At 42.7% G+C, this 27954-nt stretch overlaps 1 protein-coding gene and 1 long non-coding RNA gene across 3 annotated transcripts in view; one reads left to right on the forward strand and one right to left on the reverse strand.

Annotated features, from left to right (window-relative positions):
• BEST3 (bestrophin 3) overlaps positions 1-27954 on the forward strand; it is a 44377-nt gene that overhangs the window by 12243 nt on the left and 4180 nt on the right. For both annotated transcript variants that reach the window (XM_037049463.1, XM_037049464.1), the window contains 5 exons: positions 5547-5701; positions 6791-6868; positions 6969-7121; positions 12272-12352; positions 14005-14156. In XM_037049463.1, the coding sequence (XP_036905358.1) occupies positions 5547-5701; positions 6791-6868; positions 6969-7121; positions 12272-12352; positions 14005-14156 (619 nt within the window). The remainder of the gene's footprint in view (positions 1-5546; positions 5702-6790; positions 6869-6968; positions 7122-12271; positions 12353-14004; positions 14157-27954) is intronic.
• Positions 14892-27631, reverse strand: LOC118989355 (uncharacterized). The gene is made up of 3 exons (XR_005066998.1): positions 27384-27631; positions 24303-24307; positions 14892-14902 (listed from the first exon to the last, which is right to left on the reverse strand). It is a non-coding gene; the product is annotated as an uncharacterized LOC118989355 (long non-coding RNA).

Raw genomic sequence — 27954 nt, forward strand, 5'->3', positions numbered from 1 at the left:
ACATTAGGTTCAATAGAAATTGGGTACATCAGCAGTTTTTAAAGCTCCCCAAACCATTCTAATCTGCGGCAAAATTAAGGAACCGCTGCTGTAGGGTGCGTCTGTTAAATCCTCAACTTCATCTGCAAATTGCTTCAGACCTGTTTACTGAGAGCAAATGAAATTCTCAACCACCTGGGCAGGTGTGTGATATTTCCTGTGTGTCATGTGTATAAGGCAGTGAGTTAGCAAACAGGATGCTAATTCAGGGATGGAGTATGGATGACTAGAGACGTTTTGCTCAGATCAGGAAAACAGAGGAGTCGCTCTGTCTTGTTCAGCATTGCTACTCCAGAAACTGATTTTACGCAACCATATCCTATTCTGAGCTTTTCAAACTGTGAGTTATCATTTATTATTGGGTTCTTAAATCATGTTAATGGCTTACAAGGAACGTTTTTAGTGGAATGGAGTGGAAAACATCAGAAAGAACATCGTGAAGAAGAGCCATTCATTGTTTTGTGAGCCACACATATCTTACTGTGGTTCATAGTCAGAAACGCCTGACATACAGCCCTACACAATGTCTTCACAATGTGATTCCATCTCTCTCAATCTCATTTTGCTTCCTCTTGATCTTCCCACTTGTCAGGGTTTTCTAAACCTCTACCATCGAATTTAAAGGACAGCTATAGTTGAATCTGGTGGCTTCACTCCATTCATTTGGAAAATTCACAGATGAAAATGAGCCATATTTGCAGTGTTCCTGAAAAAGGCATCTTTCTGGGAAGGGCTCTGTTGCTGAATGTACGACTTTCTCTTTTCAGAAAGAACTGGCAACAAATCCATTTCGCCTTCAAGTTTTGAGATACAGAGCTTTTAGCTCTTTTGGTAATAGAGGCTCATTTGCACACTCTGCTTCAAAGGCAAAAACATCTGCTTTGGCTTCAACCAAGGAAAAATAAATCAACTGTGCAGACACAATCTATGATAACTGGAATATTGTTTACCAGTGACTTTAATTGGCCCTTTGGCTTGAGGACAATCAAATTTTGCCTTAAAGTGGCAGGTTCTACTTCATCAAACCACAATTCAAGTTGCGAGTAAATACAAACATATACATATGTAGGCGTATGCAGATTCTACTTCTACTATTCTGACTTGAAATATTAAGGAAGATTCTTTGGGATAAACAGTAGGAAAATTGCTGGGCAGAGCTGAGCCAGCCAGAAAGCTAGAAGGAAAGATTAACCACGAGAAATACTAGGCAGGTGCAACGGCAAGATAAAACAGCAATGTCAAGGGTATGGACAGGGCCTGAGGGAGCATGGCATGGAGACAGACCTGTGAGGGAGACAGGGCAGTGTGAGGACCAGCCCACTGTCAGTGCTGCCGAACCGAAGCGAGTCAATACCTGGGGTCCACACAGCCTTAGAGATGAGGACAATGACCACATTCTGAAAAAGATAATCAGTTTCTGGCTAAAATGGCCTGAAGTGCTGATGAGGATAACGTTTCATTTGATAGCAAGTGCTCTTTGAATTGATTTGAGCAACAATCTAAAGATTTTTCTTTCCATGGACCTAAAACTCAATTTCCAAAGATGGGGTTACTTTGGATACGATGCATGACCCTGCAGGGAATAATAAAAGTTATTCTGCCTGTACACTCCCAGAGGACATATTAATGTCTGGTTAATCGCTCATCTTTCACAGCAAAGCGCTCAGTAAACTTTGGCTAAAATTAACAACCACCAGCTTTCCTGGCTCTGCATGTCCCCTTCCAGTGGGCGGTGAGTGTGCTATATGGTGGGGGGGGTGACACTAGCTTTGGTGTTTGCACTAAAAACCTTTGCTCTTCATATTTGCTTTTGGCTAAGAGACCAAGAGAGAATTTGCCAGCACAATTTGATACATACTCCTGAATAAAAAATTACCAGAGGTAACGTTATTCTTTGGTTGAATGACAAAGATTGCAGCCAATATATAAATGGGGTTATTTTTTAAAAATTACATTATAATCCCAAGAATATGACTGTTGGATAATTGACACGAAATGTCTGAGAATAGTTTCCAGGTAAAGGATGATGTGATGTGACAAGCCTCCAAGCAGAGAGCCAGCGGCAGGTCAAGTTTATCTATTAACTTTTTATAATAAGAATTAATCATGCTCTGCAAGCCTTAAAAAACAAAACAAAACAATTGTCTGACTCACACAACAACAGTGAGATGCACTGAGAAACAGGAAGAGGATTATCAGGCTTATTTTTATTTCTGACCTCAGAAGGGAATCTACTGCCCCAGGTGTGGGCAGAACCTTTCTCAGCTAACATAGCCTGACTATTATCTAAAACTAGTCTCCTGTTGGTAGATATTGGCTTTGTAGTTGTTACTGTTTATTTCAAGTACAAATAAACAGAACCCTCAGTCAGTGAGGCAGGGGTTTTCAAACATTGCTGTAAGTCAGAATTTCTTGCAAAGCTTGGTATACACGCAGCTTCCTGAACCCAGTTCCATTCAGTCACCAAAGATTGAAAGGCTGATGCCTGGGCCTCACTCTACATCTGTTGAATCTGTCTCTGGGAATAAAGCCAATGCCTCAGTATTTCCTAAAAGGATCCACGTGAGACTATAAGGTGCAGGCCTAGGTCCAGAAGTCCTGCCCTTTGAGTGGCTTAGTAGGTGAGGGTGGGGCCCAGCCCCTCCAGGTCTAGGTGTCACATGTGAGTCCCATGCCCGAGATCCGTGGACCTCACTCTCAGACACACTGGCCCAGGTGGTATCAAAAATCTAGGTCACTCCGAAGCTCTGTGAATTGGTGCCTCTCAACATGAGAGTCGCTTCCCCTTTGACTTCTTTGTGCTGTAATAACACCTCTTAATTAAAACTCAGTCTTTCAACAGGATGGCCAGATTCATTAGCTAATTAAGATGTTTAAGGATAAAAAATATGTTACATTAGGGCAAAAGTAGACTTTTATCTAACATGTTATCAGAATTTCATAAATAAATAATTGCATTGCTGAAACGAAAGTAACTCAAAATTATTATCTCACAAAATACTGGTTTTAGAAATAAACTTTAATTCAGAAAATATTATTTATACTAAATCATAATGAATGTTTAAAAGTCCACTTAAGTCAAAGGGATAAACTTCCAGCCAAGACCGAGGTATAGGTAGATACACTTTGTTTCCTCCCACAACCAAAAGGACAAGAACAAATTTGAAAACAAAAAATAACCAGAACTGCCAGAAAATCAAAATTGTATGGAGTCTGACAGCCAAGGGGCTAAAGAAGAAACATTTATTGAGACTGGTAGGAGGGGAGGGACAGGCAGCTAGGCAGAGAGGACTCGCAGCAAAGCTGTGGCTGGAGGACGGGGCAAGTGAGGCAGTGGCTGTCAGACCTGCAGTCCCACATTGTGTGCAGATAAACCAGGAAGAACAACTGGGGAGCAAGACAGATCACACAACCCAGGGTTCCAGCGTGGGAAAAGAAAGCCTCAAAACCTCTGGCTGTAAAAATCTGTGGGGGTTGCAGCAGCAGGAGAAACTCCCAGCCTCACAGAAAAATTCACTGGAGAGACCCACAGGGTCCTAGAACATAAACAAAGCCACCCACCTGGTAATCAGCACCAGAAGGGCCCAATTTGCTTGTGGATAGTGGGGGATGTTACTGAAAGCTGGCCTAGAGCCCAACAAGAGGCTGTTACTGTTCCCTCTCAGGCCCCGTCCCCATGTATAGCACCACAACGCAACAATGTGGGTAGCCCCAACCTGGAAAATACCTAAGGCTCCACCCCTTACAATGTAACAACTGCACCAAAACAAAGAAATATGGCCCAAAGGAAAGAACAGATCAAAGCTCCAAAAATAGAACTAAGCAGTGAAGAGACAGCCAACCTATAAGAATTCAAAACATTGGTAATCAGGATGCTCACAGAAATAGCTGAGTATGATCACAAAATAGAATGATCTATTTTGTGAAAGGAAAAAGTGAAGGCTATGCAAAGTGAAATAAAGAAAAATATACAGGGAACCAACAGTGAAGGGAAGGAAACCAGGACTCAAATCAACAATTTGGAGTAGAAGAAAGAAATAAACATTCAACCAGAACAGAATGAAGAAACAAGAATTCAAAAAAATAAGGAAAGGTTTAGCAACCTCTGGGACAACTTTAAATGTTCAACATCCAAATTATAGGGGTGCCAGAAGAAGAAGAGGAAGAGCAATAAATTGAAAACTTATTTGAAAACATAATGAAGGAGAACTTCCCCAATCTGGCAAAGGAAATAAACTTCTAGGAAGGCCAGGAAGCTCAGAGAGTGCCAAAGAAGTTGGACCCGAGGAAGAACACACCAAGGCACATCATAATTACATTAGCCAAGATTAAAGATAAGGAGAGAATCTTAAAAGTAGCAAGAGAAAAGGAGACAGTTACCTACAAAGGAGTTCCCATAAGTCTGTCAGCTGAATTCTCAAAAGAAACGTTACAGGTAAGAAGGGGCTGGAAAGAAGTATTCAAAATCATGAAAGGCAAGGACCTACATCTAAGATTGCTCTATCCAGCAAAGCTTTCATTTAGAATGGAAGGACAGATAAAGTGCTTCTCAGATAAGAACAAATTCAAGGAGTTCATCATCACCAAGCCCTTACTGTATCCATCCATTTTACTGTATAAAATGTTAAAGGGACTTATCTAAGAAAAAGAGAAAGATCAAAACTATGAACAGTAAAATGACAATGAGCTCACAGCTATCAACAGCTGAACCTAAATAAAACAAAAACAAAAACAAACTAAGCAAACAACTAGAACAGGAACAGAATCACAGAAATGGAGATCACATGGAGGGTTATCAGTGGGGGAGAGGGAGGGGGAGGATGGGGGAAAGGGAACAGGGAATAAAAAGCACAAACGGTAGGTACAAAATAGACAGGGGGAGATTAAGAACAGTATGGGAAATGGAGAAGCCAAAGGACTTACATGTACAGCCCATGGACATGAACTAAGGAGGGGAGATGCTGGTGGGAGGGGGGTTGCAAGGCAGATGGGAATAAAGGGGAGAAAAAAAATGGGACAACTGTGATAGCATAATTCATAAAATATGTATTTTTAAAAAGTCAAAGGGATAAGTACAAGGATAGTCATGGCAGCATTATTTTTAATAATAAAATTTTTTAAACTACCTAAATATCTATTCAAAAGGGGACTAGTTAAATAAATATTGCATACAATTAAGTAGGATGCAGCCATTAAAGAGAATGATACTGCTTTCTATATAATAACAAATAATATCTCCAAGATACAACTGATAACAGAAGCAAATGGTAGATACATATGTAGTATAAAGCCCTTTGTGTTTTTAAAAAAATTAGGCCTGTATGAAATTTGTGATATTTCTCTGGAAAGACCCACAACAAAGTGGCTGTAGTGATTTCCTTCAGAGAGGGACACTCTGTGGCTTTGAAAATGAGACTCCCTGTCCCCATTAATATTCCTTTGGGCCTTTTGGACTCTTGTGCTGTAACTAAGTCTGTATAATCCAGCAATTTTTATTTTGTGTAAAGGTTTTATGACAGCAGATGAAAGAAAATTATTTGACCATCTCAAATCTCCTCACCTGAAATACTGGGTTCCATTCATCTGGTTTGGAAATCTGGCCGCTAAAGCCCGGAAAGAAGGTAGAATCAGAGACAGTGTTGATCTGCAATCATTGATGACTGTAAGTATATCGTAAATTGCCAAAAGAAAAAATGCTTATCAGAGACCAACAGGAACCTGGATGTGACAGTTGGACCAGGATGGACGCGTTTTGTTTCATTCAGAGCCCTCGACGTGCCTGACCAGCACCACACACAGGTCCTGGTTCAGGCTGCTTGGCAATAGTTGCTGGGAAGCTCTGTGTGAAACAGAGTTAGGCTTGTAAAGTGCTCAGTGAGAAAGCGTCCCTTCACTGACCCGCCACGCCTGCCGAGGGCTCTGCAGGGTCTGGTACATCCCCAGCTCCAGGGCCTCCCCAGTCTCTTTCCCAAACTGGAATATTTCAAGGTTAGAACAGCTTTTCAGATGCTCCAGGAAATAAAAATGTGTTTTTATTCAATGAAATCATGCTAAATTCACCTGAGAAACAAATTAGTGTGAGGGGTAGAGGGGTCTGTGCCATGGTAGTCTCCTGCCTGGATCAGCCTAAGAGAAGTGAAGGATTTTAAAATAGCTCCCAAGTGAGTGTGAACTCTTCTTCCCAGTCTCAGATAATAATTTATGTGCAGCAGTGGGGGAAAAAATCAATGGGTACCAGTCCTTCCTGCTCCGAAGAAAGATAGATTTACTGTCAGTTATAAGCATCTCATTTGGGGGGAATGAGGGTTAGGATGGATTTCTTTTCTCTAAGATCTAGAGTAAGCATATTTTCAAAAGAGAGAAACAACAAAAATATCTCATCTCCACATAGGTTTCTAAAATGGCTAGAAATGACTTATTTAAAACACTAACCACTGCCTTCCCATCACCACTTCAGACCAATGTCATGTTGGAAATTATGAATTCAGTAGGAGATACTTCTATAAAGCCTTGATTTATCTTAACATTTATATATATATTCAAATGTACTTCTTTCCATCCATTTTTGAATGGCATTCATTGCTTGTTATTTTCAAAATTTTCCTTCGCGGTGGCCTTCAGAACCAACGTGTGAGCCTTACAAAGGCAGTCCCATCATTTCACCGACAGAGTCATAAAAGCCACGGCCACATTTCTAGTCCCACCAACACCCATCACTTCAGTCAATCATGTTTGTCTGTTTCTGGCCTAGGAAATGAACCGGTACCGGTCTTGGTGCAGCCTCTTGTTTGGTTACGACTGGGTTGGGATCCCGCTGGTGTACACCCAGGTATGGAATACCGTGCACGTGCCTTTGTTTCTGCGCGCCCACTGCTGCACTGGCTGGGGCGGCCAGTGCCACGCTCTCACTGGGTGTCTCTCTGTTCCAGGTGGTCACTCTGGCCGTCTACACCTTCTTCTTTGCATGCCTGATTGGACGTCAGTTTTTGGATCCCACCGTAGGCTACGCGGGGCATGACTTAGATCTCTACATTCCAATCTTTACTCTTCTACAGTTCTTCTTCTATGCAGGATGGCTCAAGGTAACACCAGTCCCCGTGCCATGAGACACCCCCTGTAATCACTGTCATGTTCAGACTCTGCACAAGGGTCCTTCACTGAGTCTTGCAAATAATTTGAGTGAATCACAGGTAGATTTAACATTTAATAGCTCAGAGATGTTATTACTTTTTAACTGGAGATTAAAGTGACAGGGATGTGGGTGAGCCCCATATTGCAGCAACAGAAGCAGCTCATTTTTGCAAGGAGATAAGAAGACTGTTTTACGGCTATTGACTTTTTGAAGTCTTTGTGCTCCCATTGGGATTACAATAATGTAAGTAAAGTAATAACTGTATCTGCACTGATATTTTATACCACAATAAGCAACTGGGCAGTAAAAGAGAGTAAATAAGCTTTGTATATTGGACTTAAGCATTAATATTGTATTATTATCATTTCTTCTCGACTCTGTACATAGTTAGCTGCAGTTCCCTGAAATCCCATTAGCTGTTCCGCAACAGTAACTCCGTCCCATTTTCAAAACCAGAACTGAGACTCAGGAAAGAATTCATCGAGGACTTCCGCCAAGATGGAGGCATAGGTGGAAACACTGTGCCTTCTCCCACAACCAAGTTTGACTACAACAAAGGTTTGGAGAACAAAGACACAGCCAAAAAAACAGAAAATTGAATTATACGTAAGTTCTACAACAACGAACCTGTTCAACCAGGACGATAAGAGGGGCGGAGCCACCAGCGGAGCAGGGTTGGACAAAAAAGATCCCCCGACCTAGCGCACAAGTAGCCCGGACCCAGTCGGGGTGTGGGGCAGACTGACCGCGGTCGCACATTCTCACACAGTGAGACGGACCGCGCAGGCCCCAGGGGGTGAACCCAGTGGTGGAAGGCTGACGGTGGTGGCACATTCGTATGCAGTGGAATGAAACTCGAGGGCCCCAGTGACAGTGGCTGCTGTGGCACCTGTGGGGGCCATGGGGGGAGGTGGCAGACGGGATGCCATTGCTCCTCGTTGACCCCACCCCCACATACAGCATCACAACCCAGCAACTGAGTTGCCCCGCCCTGGTGAACACCTAGGGCTCCTATCCTGCTATGTAACAGGCATGAACAGCCCAAAAGATGGCACAAGAAGAACTCAAAGACCCAGAGCCAATAACTCTAAGCCACCAAGAGATTGCCAGCCTCTCAGAAGCACAGTTCAAGACACTGTTTATCAGGATGCTCACAGAACTGGTAGATTATAGTCACAAATTAGAGGAACATATGAAGGCTAAACTAATTGAAATGAAGGGAGATGCACAGGAAACCAATAGCGATGGAAAGGAAACTGGGACTCAAACCAATGGAATGGACCAGAAGGAAGAACGAAACATCCCACCAGAAAGGAATGAAGAAATGAGAATTCAAAAAAATGAGGAGAGGCTTAGGAACCTGCAGGACATCTTTAAACGTTCCAACATCCGGATTATAGGGGTACCAGAAGGAGGAAAGAAACAGCCACGAGTGGAAAACTTATTTGAACAAATAATAAAGGAGAACTTCCCCAGTCTGGCAAAGGAAATAGACTTCCAGGAAATCCAGGAAGCTCAGAGAGTCCCAAAGAAGTTGGACCCAAGAAGGAACACACCAAGGCACATCATAATTACATTAGCCAAGACTAAAATGAAGGAGAGAATCCTAGAAGCAGCAAGGGATAAGGGGACAGTCACCTACAAAGGAGTACCCATCAGACTGTCAGCGGATTTCTCAAAAGAGACCTTACAGGCAAGAAGGGGCTGGAAAGAAGTATTCCAAGTCATGAAATCCAAAGACCTACAGCCAAGATTGCTTTATCCAGCAAAACTTTCATTTAGAATGGAAGGACAGATAAAGTGCTTCTCAGATAAGGTCAAGTTCAAGGAGTTCATCATCACCAAGCCCTTATTATATGAAATGCTAAAGGGACTTATATAAGAAAAAGAAGATGAAAAATATGAACAGTGAAAGGACAGCAAACTCACAGTTATTAACAACCACACCTAAAACAAAAGCAAACCAAGAGGACAGCTAGATCAGGAGTGGAACCATAGAAATGAAGAACACATGGAGGGTTAGCAACAGGGGAGTGGGAGGAGGAGAAGGGGGGAGAAGGTACAGAAAATAGCATAGACAGTAAGTAGAAAATAGATAGGGGGAGGGCAAGAATAGTGGGGGAAATATAGAATCTAAAGAACTTGAGACATGTGGTTATAAACTAAGGGGGGGAGAATGGTGGGGGAGGGAGTGTGCAGGTGGAGGGGAATGAAGGGAGGAATAGAACAACTGTAATGGTATAATCAATAAAATATATTAAATAAATAAATAAATAAATAAATAAATAAAAAGAATTCATCGAGCCCTGGCCAGTGTGGCTCAGTGGGTAGGGTGTCATCCGCAAAGTGAGGGGTCGCCGGTTCAGTTCCTGGTCTGGGCACAGGCCTGGGTTGCAGGTTCAGTCCCCGATGTTTCTCTCCCTCTCTTTCTCTCTCTCTCTCTCTCTCTCACCCCCTCTCTAAAAATAAATAGAAAGGAAAGGAGAGGAGAGGAGAGGATAGGAGAGGAGAGGAGAGGAGAGGAGAGGAAGAAGGAGAGGAAGAAGGAGAGGAAGAAGGAGAGGAAGAAGGAGAGGAAGAAGGAGAGGAAGAAGGAGAGGAAGAAGGAGAGGAAGAAGGAGAGGAAGAAGGAAAGGAAAGAGTTCATTGAAATGAAAACCAGAAACACCAGAACTAATGACAACATCTGGTTTGCCAGTAAATTAAAACCAGGTTAGAACAGTGAGGACGACTTGTCCAGTCGTTGGTGTGAGATTTTATTTATTCCCACCACCACCTCCTTTCACCTCTCCCGTAGGTATATGTGTAAATATCAGAGGTCTGATTCTTCCATCTCCTTTGGGAACTTCCAAAAGAGATGTACAGTATGTGATGAAAAAATACTGGAGACTCTGGCTACATTCGGCTAATTGAAGTCTAATGACAGCATGAAGAGAATGTTAATAACATGGAATTTCCAAATGGCTGACCTCCCAAGCGGCCGCATCAGCTGGAGTGCACCAGCAGGGCTTCCGGGTGGCGGCAGCACTTCCCTGCAGGTCCTTTACTTTCATTGCTTTGAATCTCAACCAGAAAAAACAAATTATGTCAGCATTTCAAATTATATTTCAAAGAGTAAAGGCATAATCTTTACAAATGGCAAAAACATTTTTAACCAGATAACAATAATTCTTAATTATTTTTTACCCAATTAGGACAGAGAAAGAGCAAGAGAGACCATCACTCCCATTTCCCATTGTAGCGAAGAGTGGATTCTATTTTTGTAAAAGAGAAAAATCACCCAAATTGGCCCAAATGCTTAATCATCCTGGTGTTTCATTGGTTTTTCCGAGTCATGCTGAGCTTTTCAGTGTTTGCTTTGTGTCCGTGTGAGGGGTTTGGGCACCTCGCAGGGAGCGGTTGGCTCCTGCCTTCTGACGTGCCCTCTAAAATAATGTTCTTTCCTTTTATAAAGTACTTTTAAAGAAAAAATATGGGAAGACAACCTTAGCTCCATTAAGAGATAGGCAACTGGGCTTTTTCACCATACACTGCACCTCAATTTCTGAGCAGCTGTTTTATCTTGACTGTTCTAATATTTTTAAGTCTTTCCAAAGTGTAGAAAATCCATCTAACCTTATGAAGAGTGTACTATTCAGTCATTTGCTAGCCTCCATTTTTTACTAAGTCATGGAGCCTCCATTTTTTACTAAGAAAGTACAAAACGTCTTCGTGCGATAGTTTATTCGGAGACAGATGTCATTTTGGTAGTTGATTCTAGGCTCTATCGACTTCTACATGTGGGACTGATCCCATAAAAGTGAAATTCTGGATATAACAGAAATATTTTCAAGACCCACCCAGTGGCCCTTGTAATTTAAGGAGACCCCCAGGCAAGAAAGGGTAGGTAGCCCCTTGGAACTTACAGTAAGAGACTTGGATGTGGGTACCGTGTGAGGCTGGCTGGCTCAGGCCTTGCCTAGGGCTGTCCCTCGGAATGAGGGACATGGTGGTTATGAACCCTGGCCACAGGGGAAATCTCCCCAGGGTCTTTACCCAACACTGCCACCTGGGTTCAGCCTCACACCCTTTAAATCAGAATTCCTGGGGGAGCGACCCAGGCATCACTTATTTTAAAAGCTCCACAGGTGAGTTTGATGTTCAGCCAAGGTTGAGAACAGCTGCTCTAAGTGGTTAGACTTAAATCCTAAAAAACAAGTAGGTAGCTTTTCTAGAAACTACTAATCAATGATGCCTTTATTTTATACACTCATAAGTTTTCTCCCATCTAGGCCCAATGAAAAATCACATACCCACACACCCAGATAGTAAAAATCAAAGGGAATTACTCAAGAATAAGAATAACAGGTGAGTCATAGTGGTGTTAAATCTCTCATCAAGAAGGCTATTCAATCAGGAGCACGGTGAGCACATATAACGTTGACCAACTACTAGAAGGAAAATGATGAGAAGCCACCTAACCTTTTCCTGGTGGGAAAACTAACTTTTAGACCCTTTAAGGTAAAACTAAGACAGACAAATGCCAGCTATATGACTTACTAGCTCTTTGACTCATTCATGTAACAGTTATGTTCAATAATTATGAAAGGTCCTTGTATTATTTTCTTTAATTGTGATTTAACTCTCTCTTTGCCGTCTCAACTTTTCCCAGGTGTACATTTTGACTCATCACCTGGGCCTTTGTAAATTCCTTAAGAGCACAGACCACATGTGCCCCTCAACACGCCTAGTGCCCGCCTTACACATTGTCAGTGCTCCTTCAATAGCCACTGGTTTGATCTGTGCTTGCAGATTGGTCATCTGACCCCTCAACGGGCTTTTGCAAAGGGCCTACATTGTCACCAGCTCCGTAGATCTCTTGGAGAGCCTGCCCGTGCAGGTGCATCACTCACGGTCTGAGAGTCGAGTCTCGTTTGCTGATAAATACTCGTTTGCTGATAAATGCGCCTATCTGTGTATATAGAACAACCCACTCCCTTCTAGGCTTCATTTGATAAAAGTGACAAAAGAAAGCAGAGAGTGAAACAGGAATCATCTTCGACCTTCATTCTTAGTCTTCACAAGCACCATGACCGACTTATTCTGTGTTCTCCACTGCAGGTAGCTGAGCAGCTTATCAACCCTTTTGGAGAAGATGATGATGATTTTGAAACGAACTGGTGCATTGACAGAAATTTGCAGGTGAGATGAGCTTTTATCCATTTACAAACGTTAATAATACGTTACTTCTGATCTAAACATACTCAACACGGGGCCCTGAACTGCAGAGCTTTAACCACCAGTGAAGGAGGTTTGGCCCTTCAGTGTGTTGTCGAAGGGCCTTTTGGAGCCTCACAGGTCCCAGATCTCAGGCCCAGTGAAATGTATCCTCTTTTAAGTAGAATTTCAAGCCAGTTTCCTTCGTAAGTTTTATTACTAGCGTTATACAGAACAAAATTGTAATTCATTCTTTAATCTGTTTCCTATTGCCACCCAGAGAGGTTAACAGTGACACAAAGTGGCAGCCAGACGCAATCCGATGTGAGTTCCCAAACTCCTACTGTGTAGGTCCCGGCAGTCAGATGCCCATCAGCTGGACCCTGGGAGCATGGGCCACACTGGCCTGTATCTCAAATCGACCTGAATTGCACCAAAAGACCTCAGGGACCTTATCCTGAGGCATTATTCCAGGATGAACCAGCATGAGATAATTTTCCTTTTAGGCAAAACTCTCCTCAGGCCATTCTCTACCCTGAGAACCACGGACTGGGACAAACCCGTCCACTTATCTATTTGTTTCAAGCCCTCCCTCAGCTCTTGAACAGGTTCAAACATTTCACCATCGGTCACTGTTAGTTCACAAAGTGGTCCCTGTACATGTCGTGGGGCAGGGGGTAAGGGAGGACAGAGACTGGAAAAAAAAGGCAAGCCACTCCAGCTTGGTAGGTGGCAGGTTTAATAAGCAAGGGGGGACAATTACATGCAACGCTTGTCTTAGGTGACCATGGGATGGAGTAGATCTCCAAACCTAATCAGAAGTTTATACAGAGGCCTCGACTGGCTGGATTCAGCCATGTACATCATCCTGATCATCTCAAGAACCCTGCTCTCTTAACCCTGCATCCTTGAAAATGACTCCCACTAAGACCAGAACACACATTCCGAGGATAGGGAGCAGGGTGAGAAGCCTCCAGGCACCTGGGTCCAGCTCCTGGGTCATCTGGTGGTCACCTCCTCTCCTTTACCTCCCAGTAATCACACTGTCAGTCTGCTAGGAAGAAAGTGTAATGCTCAAGCCACTCACTCTGTAAAGATCGGATTCCCAGAGGATGCATCATGCATCATGCATCAAAGTCAAGAGGAGAGACCACTATAGCCCCAAGCAGTAGTGAATGTTGACACACTTTCCCAAACCAACAAAAGCTCGAGGCCCATAGGAAATGATATCAAATATAAATGTGTTTATGGAATCAACAGAATGGGGTACTGGGAATCTTCAGCTTCCTGCAATAGGGATTTGTGGTGGCTGTCGGGATAACCACTAGACAATATGGTAACTTTGAGCAAAGAAGAAAAAGCTGTTTCTCATGGCTCGAGGTAAGAAGCAGCTCCACTCTGTGGCTCGATGAGCCCAGTCTGGGCAGTTTCACAGCCCCACGTACCCCCACAGTCAAATGCTCTCATGCAGTAAACGGCATGTGCAACTCTCTGCAGCAGCCCTGGTTGCCGCAAATAAGAACTAGAGACATCTGTATATTCACTCCCCAGGCTGTGTTCCATCCCACTCCAGATCCCATCCACCCTCTTGAGCAATTCACATCTGGATCATTCTAACGCTGTCCCCATGATTGTAGGTCTCTCTTTTAGCTGTGGATGAAATGCACATGAGCTTACCCAAGATGAAGAAGGACATCTACTGGGACGATTCTGCTGCTCGGCCACCATATACACTGGCAGCTGCCGACTACTGCATACCCTCATTTCTGGGGTCAACAGTCGAAATGGGGTAAGTGTATTTTTTACAAAATCATCAATATTTAGAAAATAAGTAAATCTGATCTGTTTTTTACTCCGTTCTTGAAGTTACTTTCATGACATCTTTTAATTAGTAATATCTTATAAATTCCAGATATAATTAACATGCACAAGGGAATTAGAGAGTAGAGATACAGTTCCGGTTTAAATATGGTGTGTGTGGGGGTGTGTGGGGGTGTGGGGGGGGTATGTGGGGGGGGAGAGTGAGCATGTTTGTTTTGGGGTAGTTTGCATTGTACATTGTTTTTATACCACAGTGAGCTTTTCCAATATTTGTGAAACTATTCTCTTTTTTTCTTGCTATTTGAAGAGTAGTTTAATTATTTAATTATGTAGGCACTTATTATTTAATTAATATACTTAATTAAGTGTGGTTTTTAATTCATTGACTTCAGAAAGAGAGAAGGGGGCGGGGGGAGAGAGAGAGAGAAACATTGATTTGTTGTTCCACTTATTTAGGTGTCCATGGGTTGATTCTTGTATGTGCCCTGACTGGGGATCGAACCTGAAACCTTGGCATAGAGGGATGCTGCTCTGTCTGAGCTACCTGGCCAGGGTTAAATGTATTTTTTAACAAGTATTTATTGAGCATGTACCATGTGCAGGCATGGTATTAGACTACTTAGAAACAAGTGAATCTTAAGGAATGAAATGAGTTTTACCAAATTTTCCCTAAGATTATAATTCAGTCCAACTGTGTTTACTGTAAACGTCAATCTCTGCCCCATGGTTTTAATGTAACAATCTGTCCCTGTGTACAACAAGCTTTAAATAAATGAGCCAAGGTCTGAAGTAAATCATGCACAGTTCTTGAATAATTTTATTAAATCTGATAATGCATTTGATTTTGGAGAAATGTGTGAATATGGGGGAAGTTGAAGTATATTTGCTGAAGGCAGATGCCACAGTTTCCAAGTAACTTAAAAAGAATATGGACAAATTTAGAAAAGTAAGAAGAAACCTCCCAAAAATTACAGAAAAAGAAAAAACTTGTGGAATTTTTCTTATAACTTTTGGAAGAACAGTGGCTTGTTCCCTGAGGCCAGCTTGGAGCAGATTTGTGAAACAAGTTTGTGATTCTGTAGCACTCTGAATTGCCATGTACGAACCTTCTTCCCCCTCCCAACCCCCCCCCAAGTTTTCAGCCCTCCTCTTTCCCTATTGCTTAAAAAAAATCATCTGAGTATGTTTTCAAGATCCTATTGGCTTTATTCAATGATTCATGAGTCAGGCAGCACCCAATCTAGCAGATAGACAGGAGCTCCGAGGAGGAACAAGGGAGCGATGCCAGGCAAATAAGCAGGTTGCTGATTGCAAGGTTCCTTTGCTTAGGGATGGCAGGGGCCTGTCAGGTAGATGCCCAACTGGGGCTGATCAGCTGATTCCTGATGGATTGGCTTACGGTTGCATTTCTGGGAGAGCAGGAACTGTATTTAAGTCTCCATGTAGTGATGTGGGACCTAGCAAAGGGTCTTCATTTGGAGCTTCTTGTTTTGTTTAACACTCCTATCAGGATATCTGGCTTCAATCCTATTTCCACAAGGCTTTACTATTAGCCAAATATCTCCTAATCCCCATAAATAGTGATTTGTAGTGTTCATCCTCCAAAGGAGCCACTGAGACTGAAAGCCCTTCAAGAGAGAAGCAGGACAAAGTAGCACTTCAGGAGCCGTGGTATATATTAAGACAAGGAGCCAGGAGGTTGGCCTTGTCCTCAAGAACACCTTAGAGAAGGTTGCCTGATCCAGGCCAGACTTGCTTCCACTTCTAGAGAGACCGCTGAGCCAGGGCCCTCCGTCCAGGGCTTCTTCCAGCCAGGGAGCTCGTGCCCACCCCAGCCGATGGCTCCATCTCTATCAGTAGTCATTACTGTTGTTTGCGTTACTCAGCATTTCTGCAGTGGCAGTTTCATGGGTGTCTGGCAACCTTTGCAATTTTGAAAATTAATAGATGCTTTTCTGTGAGTTTGGTTTTAGATAATTAAATATGCTTTAACCTTCCCCTCCATTCCCATCATTGATTAATGCAAAGTATTTGAAGATCTAACTTGGAAAAATAGAGAGCCCAACCCCCGTGATGGGGCCAGGGAATTAGTGTGATGGCCCTATCTGGTCTCCGAGTGCTACTGTCCACTTACTTGTTTTTGTGTGCTGGTTATAAGGATATTTTTTTTGGTCTCAAGATTTTTATGTTGGTCCACATATTCATCCTAATCATCATAATTTTACAATCCTATTAAGTGTTCCCATTCTTTAGCAACTATTAAAATATGCACTTCTATTTCTAAATATCAAAACACAGAATTAGAGCTTTACAAGACCTCAGAGAAAATACCTATCCAAAAAGATTATTGGGAAAATTAAACAGGATTATAAACATAAAAACACTCCAGATATAACTACAGAGCATTATTATTATCCACTACTACAGGCCTCTTAATTGTGGATATCAAACTTAGGTACAGAAAGATTAAACAAAGCTAAGCTGTTTTTCAAATTAAACTATAATCCTGGAAATTCGGGACAGACGATAAACGCTTGAGAGAAAATAAGGTGATGCAGTGTTGAAGAACGCAGTGAGAAGTCATCAGATGTCAGAGAGACCCTTCTAATTAAGATGGCCTGTTTACTAGCATGACGGGGACAGGCCCCAGCAAGGCCAGAGCCTATAAGGGAAGTTTTCATGAGACATTTAAATGAACTGCACTAGGACCAAGTGATCAAAGAAACCACTAGGCAAAAGCTCACTTGACCCTGAATTTCTGTGTGATCAAGGACCATTGAACAGCAGCCTCGCGGTCCAGGAAAGATCCCTCAGGAATACAGGCATTTGGTAGGCAGTGTTCCCAGGAATTCCTTCTTCGATCCATTAGTGTCTCTCAGCTCAGCTTTTCTCTCCACTGGCTAAGCTTTCAGGCAGTTGTCCCCTTTTGATGGTAAAATGACATGATGACAGCCAGCAGGAGTACACCTATCTTCTCAGGAAATCCTATGGAAAGAGCACATCTCTTTTCAGCTCTTAAAACCGAAGTGCTAGATTTGCTGTGATTGGCTGGACTTGGCTAACATAATCATGTCTGAACCAATCACTATGGGCAGGGAGACATAGTATTCTGATTAGCCAAGGCTGATTTACCTGTCCATGTTTGGACCAATGGGTGCAGTCAGCCCCAATCATCCATATGGAATGGGTGATATCTTAAGAAAAATCAGGGTAATATTAACAGGAAAGGGGTAAATGGTTTGCCGGGCTGGCAAAACAATAGATATCCTCTAAAATCATAAAAGATAATTCCCTGAGCATTGAATTGTCCACTCACCAAATACAAGGTCAATATTAAGTAATCCGTCTGACCAAGGCTCAGGTGAAAGGGAAGATAAAAATAAAGATACTGATGATAACAGAACCACTGAGCTCTTCACATCAAGGTGAAGACCAGGGATCAACATCATATGGCTGCACACATTTCAGAAAAGTGTTTTCTGCTTGATACATACATACAATCCTTTCCTGAGTAAGATTTTTCTTGTTTTCTTACTCTATCTAAGGCGTGTGTTCCCAGCATATTTAATTCAGAAATCATTTCCCTTATCTTTTTATATCAACCTTTTAGGTTTGTAACTACAATTCCCATGACCCAGAAATTCTAAAATCAAGCCAACTCTTCAGTAACTGAGCAGAGGTGCCGCTCAGGGGCAGCCTGGGAAGTCACTCCACTTCTTTCCCCCTGCCGCAGTCAGCACGCTGCCGTCCCCACATCACAGGGCAACTCCTCGGAGGCACGGTTTTTGTTCCCTCCGTTCAGGAACGTGTCCAAAATATGACCCTATTTTCTACATATGTACCAAATACACATTACTGAAATCAGTTTTTTCCTTTTGCATCCCAGGTACAGGTTTAACACATCATGTTCTCCCTTTTATCCTCACATATGGAATGTGCTCATTCATTTGTCAAAATAAAAAATCTGAAGCCCTATAATATGGTAGGTTCAAGGCCAGATGCTCAAGATAGGCAAAAAATAAAACTGCCTCTTAAACTCTTAACAAGGAGACAAGTTATAATGTGGGGGATGAGAAATGCTTAGAGTGTTAGGGAGCACAAGGAAGAGACATTTCACCTGGCTTCATGAATCAGAGAGGGCTTCTTGGAATTGAGGGGGTCTAACATGCATCTATAAGAATTAGTTAAAAAAAAATTTTTTTAAAAATAATTAAAAAAAAAAAGAATTAGTTAAGAGCTGGTTAAGGAGTGTGGGGATTTCACCAAGGGCACATTCCAGACCGATGTGAGCCAAGACAGAAAGGAACAATAATGTTTTTAGAGTAATATTTTTAAATTTCAACTTTATTGATGTATTGTTGACAAATAGCCTGTAAGATATTTAAAGTATACCTGTGGTGATTTAATATTCATATACATTGTGAAAGGATTCCCCCGCCTAGTTAATTGTCACATCTATCACCTCATATAGTTACCTTTTTTTAGGGAAGGGTGAGAATGTTTAAATTCTCTCTTAGCAGAGCTGTTATATGACACAGTGTTTTCAGTGATAGCCACTGTGGTTTTCGTTAGATCCTGTGGCCTCATTCATCTCCCACCTGAAAGTCTGTATCCTTGTACCAGTGTCTCCCCATCCCCTGCCCCCACCCCAGGCCCTGGCAGCTGCTCTTCTGCTCTCTGTCTCTGTTAGAGTGACAATTTGACATGCAAAGCAGAAGAGCCAAGACATGAATTCAGACAGGGAGGTAAGGGCTGATTACAGAAGTTTTAATAGTCTGGGTAAAGAGCTTCAGCCTTTCTCCAAAGCTATGAAATGACACAGTCACATTTGTGTTGTAGATGGGTTAGCCTAGCAGCCGATTAAAGATGGATGGCTGGGGAAAAGACTCCAGCCAGAGAGACTCGTTAGCAGGCTGTGAGCACAGTTTAGACCGGAGACGAGAAGGGCCTGAACTAGGTTGGCATTAGAAGGGGCGTAGACAGTGGAGAAGGTATAGGGGCAGATTCAAGAAAGGAGGAATTGAGAACAACTGTGTGATTGGTAATGGACAAAGGACAATAGAGAGAAGAGAAGTAGGAGCTGCTCAAAGGAAAAATTGATGAGCTCCCCATGCTTGTTTTGAATTTGAAGCATGTCTGGGAAATTCACAGATGAGCAGCAGGAGACGCATGTTACTGTCATCAGTACAGGGGTTTTAGCAGAGCCGTAAAGTGGGTGGGAACAGTCAGGAACAGTGTCACGTACAAAAGATAGAACAATGCCACTTAAAGGGTTGTCAGAGGACAAGGAGTCTTTTAAAGAGTCAGTACAGAAGTAGTCAGTATGGACGCAGGAGACGAACCCAGAGAATCCCTTGTTGTAGAGAGCAAGGGCGCAAAGTTTTGATGCAAAGCCTGAAAAACGCCATGGGAGTTTGAATTTTAAGGTCATGAGAGACCAGGGAGAGGATTGGGCAGAAGCTAAATTGCAGTAAATTTAGGCACGATTAGGAGGTAAGGATTTTTAGACTGCCAATTGAAACTAGTTCTTAAATGCAATCTTATTGTGGAAAAGTTTAAACATATATAAAAGTAGAGAATGAGTCATAATAAACTTCCATGGACCCACCTTCGAGTATCAAATTATGGCCAACCTTGGTTTACCCATAATCCCACCCACCTTTACCCTTCCCTGCCTCTGAATCATTGTGAAGCAAATATAACCACAGTTCCACTTACTGAGAGACAAAAAAAAACAAAGTTTTATTCTCACAATAATTCCTTTATTAATTAAAAATCTCTGGACTACTTTTTCTTTGGAGGAATCTGGATTGTGGGGGAGAGTCAGACTAGACAGTATCCAGTAAGAGACATGGAGTTGAGGGTAGTGGCATATTTCTTTAAGAACATTTGAGGATGGGAGCACCTTAAGCATTTTTCAAAGGGAAGGAGAAGCCGCCCTCCTCCCTGCTGCCACGATTTGGAAGAAGTTCTCTAACCATCTCTGCTGAAGTTTGCTTTGTGTCCTGGTCTTGTTTGGACAGATCCATTGGGAAGACCCCTTATGGCCTTCACTGCAGGACTGTCCGCTGTATGGCTCAGCATGTCTTTCATCAGGGAACAATTTGTCTCAGATACCAGTAGGGAGAAGAAATCTTTGCCTCTTCTGGGCAACTCTTACACTATTTATCTTACAGACCGTGAGTTTTATCATTGAGGATGGTCTCCTTTTCATTTGGCTGCTGAAAGCTGAAAATCAAATTTGTAGCCCACCTGTAGTAAATCTATGGGACTTGGGGGCACGTATTGCAGGTCTCGTCTTGTCATTGTTCTTTTTTATAGCTCTCCTAGAGTAGCCTAAGTTTATGTATTATTGCTTTGTATGTACTTTTTTTCATAAGCCACATCAAACCCTTTATGAGACGAAAATGTAATGAAGAAACAAAATGATAAATTTTCTTGCTCTGGCAAAGGAAGGAAAAAGGGTAGGCTGAGCACAAGGAGCCCTCTGGAGGATAAGGAAGACCCAGGAGCAGGGGGCTTGACAGAGCCAGGTCCTAGAGAAAAATAGCGGGAGGATGAGGATGGGAGCCGGGGCTAGTCACCAGAGGGGCCTCAGTGCTTGGGCTGGAGGGAGGGGCGGTGGGGGGTGTACCTGCGCAGCTAGTGACGCGGGACCCAGTGTTCAATCCACATCCGCTCATCATGTCTGAACCCAGAGGAACCTTCAACAAGGCCTGTCATACTCTGTCCAATCTGGGACCAAGAAGCCTCCATTTTGAAATTATATTTTGTAATTTCTAATACAAAGTGCTGAATTTCTATCTCCCAGTCTTTGTAAGGGACATATTAAAAATCAACGTCAGAATGTCCACTCTGAATGAAAAGAGACCAATTGAAACTCTGAACTGAACACCCCAAATAGAAATTTCTATTTACAAAAATATTTATTTTCACGAACATACCCGTCTTGAGCATTTAATAAATATCATTGATTATCATGTGGCCAGCACTGTCCACTTCATAAACTGGTCTATGAATTAACTGAGCAATGAAAAAAACCTTTCCTATTTCAACTCTTTTCTATCACACAGCTGAGATGACTTCATTTTAATTTGATTGGTATGTTCTTTTGTCCTAATGTGAAACATTATCTGATCTGCTGCTTTAATTAAGACATCTTTTCATTAGTTTAACCATGGAGACACTATTAACCAAGGTTTTAAAAACCACCTGAAAAAAATCAGAATTGTCTCTAAGATGCTCACCAAGAAAACACACGCAAGCTCTGGAATAAAAATGGGTATTATTTGGGCAAAAGTAAACACTGTGCTTGATAAACCTCACTTCAAAACAGACTTAGGATGTTTAAACTCGAGACAGCAATGCTGAAAATAAATTTCTACTTAGAACAAAAAACAAGTAAGTTCCAGGCCTAGCCTACCACACACAGCTCGCTTGAGGTGGAATAAGCATTCCATTCCTCGCATTATACCATCACTAATTGCTCCAAAATTATTATAATGTTTTAAATACTTGGAATTATCCATTAGCACAACTTGCTAAGTTTCTGAGGAATGGAATACATGGAAATTAAAGACCTGAAGTTTCACAACTCCCTTTAATCTTGCCTTGAAAATCAGAACAGCCAACAGTAAAAAAGCAATAATCCCTTAAAGGCATTGGAAAACCCTAACAAAAATATACATGAAACAAATCACACAAGCACATCAGGAGGGTGTGAGGGCATGGGCGCAGACTGTGTGCTCTTTCTAAGCGTCCTAATCCAAAAGCACGTGCTCAGCCCGAGAACCTCGAACTGCTGACTGCGATCCTGTTTAAAGAACGCTGTTTCATCGGGCTTTCTGCCAGGGTTCAGACAGGCTGGAATTTCCTGACTCACAGTCAGTGTAAGGAATGTGCCCATGAAGTCCATTAAGGCCTCATTTAGTAAAGGGGAGAAATATTCAAATTTTTGTAAGAGTTCCTCCTATGTAGAAGTTAAAGAATTTAAGATTTATAGAAAACTATAACCACCTACCCAGAAATAATGACTTTTACTTATTTATCTTCCTTCCAAAAGTTCTAAGAATACATAACAATAATACAATACTGTTTTGCAATTATACAAATGCGTATTTAATGTACACAAATATTTAAGAGTTGTTTAGTAGATCCGAAGTATTCTTAGTGATCTTAGTTCAAATATGCCAAAATATGTATTTTAATGAGGAAAGACTTTATTATAGTGTGGTTAAATATACTACTAGATAGATGTCCTATTTGGTAATCCTTTCTTAGCCAACTATAAATATTTTTCTCTTTACAAGGGAAGATATAACAATACATGTGTGTGCCATAAACAACCAAAAATGTCTTGAATTCTGAATCACCCACGTGACCAAAAATGTATTCTTGGAACACTGATTTTCACTTAATGTACCAGAAAGGAAGGGGACGTGGACCCTCCCGAGGAGATGAACGTGCATTAGGTTAATCATTCCAGCGCTTATGCTGTCATGGGGTGGCCTCCAGTGCGCTGACCTTCTGCAAGGTACGAAAGGTATAGATGGCTGAATTTTCTTTTCTCACAGAACTGTAGAATATGACAGTACTAAAAGGTGGGGGACAGTAAGCAAACCCCTCCTTTGGGCCACAATTTCCCTTCGAACCAGCCAGTGGAGTCCATAACCAGAGTGGTAACATGAGGCTAGATACACCTGTTCTTGAACCAGATTTGCTGTCATGCTTGATCCAAGCCAGCAGAGAAGTAACGGAGACACAGAGGTAGGGTTGCCAGCTTTGTGTGCCTCTCTGAGCTAAGCACGCCTCTTATCGTGCCCACTACCTTGAAACTGTCCCCAGCAAAGGAGCAGAGGACTGGGAGGACACGCCTTCTGTCCCCTGGGTGTTCCTGACATCGCTTGGCCCCACGACTCCCACGCAGCTCAGCCTGAGGGTTACCCTGCCCGGCTTACAAATCCCTGACGGCAGCTTTGAGGGTGATTCTGCAGCACAGGTTAAAAATAACAGCATTTGCCTCAAATGGGTCTGAAGAGTATGCTCTGCCTCGCCCATGAACAAACGCCCCTCCACGCACTGTGCCTTTTTGCCCTGACGGAATTTCAGGCAGATTATCAGCTCCCTCCAAGCCCGATTTTGTCTGCACTAGGGATTTGCAAACAATAAATCTGACATGAAAAGGACTCATATAAATATCATTTTCCCAAATTTTTCATTTCAATTCTGTTAAATGCCCTCTTATTATTTGAATTTCAAATGTCAAAACACCGCTTTCAGAGTGGCACAGGGGATGGAAGGCAAGCATCGCCCAGTTATATCCCTCAGTCCTTTGAAGCTCTGTATTCACCTCATCACACTGGAGAAGAGGGCCGCTTTGCAAAAAGCTCCTTCGAAAAAAAAATACATTCACTCTGTGAGTGTCTTCTGGGCTCTTTTGGTCTTTCTGTCTTAGACACACCCCAGGGATTCTGAGCGTGGGCTGCCATGGGCCACCATCCCATCTCCTGCCTCTTTGTATGGCAACCAGAGGCCAAGAGCGTTCTGCACCCCCTCCCAGCCCGAGCAGCTTTGCTAGGGCCATTCATGAAATCACCACTGCTGCTGCGGCTCTTGGAGATTTGTCATTAGCAAGGAGGATTGTGGGGCTGATAGTTTTGTAGGTACTCAATAGATACTTTGAAAACATGGGAGGTTGTTTTTTTTTTTTAATACTTGAAATTCAAGTTAGAACACTGACGCCAATCCAGACAATAATCTGACCTGTGGAAACAATTCACACTTTCCATCCTTCTAGACCAGGAGTGTCAAACTCATGTTCACTGGGGGCCACATCAGCCTCGAGGTTGCCTTCAAAGGGCCAAATGTAATTTTAGGACTGTATAAATATAACTACTCCGTAAGTAGGGGCTAGGAGCTCTACATTCAGCCCTTCAAAGGCAACCGTGAGGCTGATGTGGCCACTGGTGAACATGAGTTTGACACCTCTGGTCTAGACTAAATGATAACCAACTACCCTGATGAGCTTAATGCAATCTGTTTTGTCTCCTGCACCGACCCTTCCCCTCCCTTTCAAAAATAGCTGGATAGATGGCACACCCTTTCTCACACTCACTTTTTCTGTATTTCTGTATGCATGATTTCTGTTGTGCAACAAATGTATCTGTAGTGCAGGGTTTGGCAGTGTCTGCAAACAGCGCAAAACACAACATTTCGAGGCAAGGTTGAGTGGCCCCACCACCTGATTGGCCCCATCTTCCTTCCCTCAAATAATCCGCTTCCCCTCCTCTGTGTATTTCCTCTTCATTCACCCAGTGCCCTAGTCTCACCACTAAATGGCTGTTACAGCATTACCTCAAATGTGTTAGTTGTTAGGTGGCAGCTCCGAGGTGTAGTAACACGTTTTTAAAGGACACTTTTGCCCTGGCTTGTGTGGCTCAGTGGATTGAGTACTGGCCTGCGAACAACAGGGTCACCCATTCGACTCTCAGTCAGGGCCCACGCCTGGGTTGCAGGCCAGGTCCTCAGTACGGGGCGTGCAAGAAGCAGCACACTTCGATGTTGCCCTCTCTTTCTCCCTCCCTTCCCCTCTCTCTAAAAATAAAGAAATAAAAATCTTTTTAAAAAATAAAGGGCACTGTTCAAGGAGAAGACAGAGTGACTTTGAGGCGGGCATTGCCACTTCCTCCAATCACATCGACAAGTCAGTGGTGATTCAGAAACCACTTCTGAAAGATTGCCAGTCATCAAACGAGTTATTTTTATATCCTTTTTACTCTTCAAAGCTTTCTCACATATAGATTACCCCTTTCGAACTCCCAAACAACCTGTGAGGCTGGTAGAGTAAGGTCAGCTTGTCCCCAGCTGACTGTGTATGATGCGAAGTCCCTGAGAGGCTAACTGGGTCTCCTAAGGTCACACAGCTAGTTGGTGCCAGCTGGGCAGCAGCAATCCTGGGTCCACAAGCTCCCCCAATAAATGGTTTTTCTCACCACAGAGGCAGTTCTCAAATTCCAGCTTCTGGACACTAATGGCCGCATGGCACTTTCCATGAATGTCCCCTTCTCTAATTACCTGCCTAGCTCAGTCCAAGCGACTTCCAGAATATACGACCCAGCTTTTTCAGCTGACCTTCTCTAATATATAGCAATATAATGAGGGTGTTGACGTTCTAGCATATATTATCTCTGCTGTAATTGTTTGGGGTGTTTTAAGTGGTATTATATTTTGGCCTGTGCTAAGGGTGCACTTTAAAAATCAAATAAGGAGAAATAGAAAGTCTGAAAGTCCCTGACAGTTAGACCCAAGGCTCCCAAGTGGGAAATAAAAAAATCTTTTCATGTACAGCAGGTCCTTGAATAATATCTCATTCAACATCATTTTATTATGTTTATAAGATGCTGTAAGAACTTAACTCTTGTATATATTGATTAGCCTGTAGCAAAATTGGTTTCCTTATCTGCCATTTCAACAAAAGCCACAAAACCTACTGATGGTGTTAAGGGGGACTTATGTATCCTATTCTGTATACTCTAAGCCTTACGTATTTATGTATTTATTTATTTTTTAAATTTTTTATTGTTGTTCAGTTACAGTTGTCCCCAATTTCCCCCCATTACTCTCCCCTGCCTTACACACTCCCCTCCAATATTCAATCCTCCCCCTCATTATCCATCCCTTGAGTCCCCTATTTGTGTTCCTGGACTTGACTCTTCCCCTTCTTTCCTGCATTATCCCTTCCTCCTCCCCTCTGGTCACTGTCAGTTTGTTCTCTATTTACATGTCTCTGGTTCTATTTTGCTTGTTTGTGTATTTTGTTAATTAGATTCCACTTATAGGTGAGATCATATGGTATTTGTCTTTCACCACCTGGCTTATTTCACTCAGCATAATGCTCTCCAGATCCGTCATGCTATTGCAAATGGTAGGAGCTCCTTCCTTCTTTCTGCGGCATAGAATTCCGTTGTGTAAATGTACCATAGTTTTTTTGTCCACTCATTTACTAATGGGCACTTAGGCTGTTTCCAGCACTTGGCTATTATAAATTGTGCTGCTATGAATATTGGGGTACAGAGGTTCTTTCGAATTGGTGTTTCAGGGTTCTTAAGGTATAATCCCAGTAGTGGAATTGCAGGGTCAAAAGGCAGTTCCATTTTTAGTTTTCTGAGGAAATTCTACACCCTTTTCCACAGTGGCTGCACCAGTCTTTATTCCCACTAACTAGGGTTCCCTTTTCTCCACATCCTCACCAGCATATGTTGTTTGTTGATTTGTTTATGATGGCGATTCTGTATTTTGTTCTTAAACTGCAGTTTCTGTGTCATATTGGGAACCATGACTATCAGACAAAAGAGATGGACATTGCATGTCAGCAATGAACCCCTCATGGAAGGTTTCATTTAGAAGAAAGTTCACGAGGTTCACCACGGAGGGTGGGCCCACACTGCTCTTGGGTAGCTCAGAGACTGGAGGGCTTCCCCCATCACTTCAGCATGAGTTTCACGAAACTGCCTCACAGGTCACAGACCACTGAGTGCCCTTCTAAAGACCCATTTTCTAACTGATGGTGTGGAAACTTCCCAAGTCCTGTTTCTTATTCAAAACATTTCTGTTTGACAATTAATGTTGCTCTCCATGTAGCTTTGCCTGCTTGGACACTACCACCAAGTGACGCAAGGCCAGCTGCGCTCTCCTCTCTCAAGCACCATGCTGAGTTCTCCACTGCCTCCAGGTTCGAGCCCGAGTCCCTCTGCCTGGCCCGTGAGGCTGCCCCAGCACAGTCCGAGGCTGCCTTTCTGGCCTATGCCTGACTCCACCCTGTGTTTCACACCGACTCAAGCACTTCCTTTTCCTCACAAACACCCTAAACTCTCTGGCCACATTATTCACCCGTCACTTCTCTCACCTGAGTACTCTGTCCTCTTTCTGCCTGTCTGATTCCCGCTCAGTGTGAAAAGTCCAGCTCAAAACCTGTCCTTGCTCCAGATTTTCCTATTTATATACAATTGACCCTTGAGGAACACAGATTCGGACACCATGGGTCCACTTACATGGGGCTTTCTTTTCGATCGATACTGTAAATATATCTTCCTTACGATTTTCTTAGTAACATTATTTTCTGTAGCTCATTTCATTGTGAGAATACAGTATATAATACATATAACATACCAAATATATTTAACGGAGTGTTTGTTACTGGTAAGGTTTCTGGTCAACAGCAGGCTAATAGTAGTTCAGTTTTTGGCGAGTCTGAAGTTCAGATGGGTTTTCAGTGCCCTTAACCCCCACGCTGTTCAAAAATCAGCGGCACATGCCATCACCCCCCTTTTAAATGGTAATACACTGTACTTAGTGCAACCGATTTGTTCATGCTCGATGCTCAGTACACATGGTTGGGTAAGTGGATAGATCTCACGCGTCCATACCACTGTCTTGCGAGGCAGGAAGGAGCAGGAGGGTCTGGATGGCAGTCGGTGAATCGGCAGAACATCGGCCTTTGTGCAGCCTGCCCTTCGAACCTGGTCCTTTCTTCCCCCTCCTGGGACCCAGGGCCTCAGTCGTTTGCCTCAGTCGAACGTGCGTCACCACCATACCAGTGCATAGTGAGAATGTCTGGGAGTTTTTCTTTTAAGACTCCTAACGTTTTGAAAGAATAACGATATGTTTTTCCTAGATTTTTTTGGTTCATTCTTTCAAGCAAAGGAAAACAAATCCTGAATAAAAAGTCAAGATCCCAAGTGGAGGCTAGAGGCCTGCCCACCTCGATT

This window comes from Sturnira hondurensis, unplaced genomic scaffold, assembly GCF_014824575.4.
Source record: "Sturnira hondurensis isolate 20B ecotype Veracruz unplaced genomic scaffold, ASM1482457v3 Scaffold0006496, whole genome shotgun sequence".
In the NCBI taxonomy this organism is placed as follows: Eukaryota; Metazoa; Chordata; class Mammalia; order Chiroptera; family Phyllostomidae; genus Sturnira; species Sturnira hondurensis.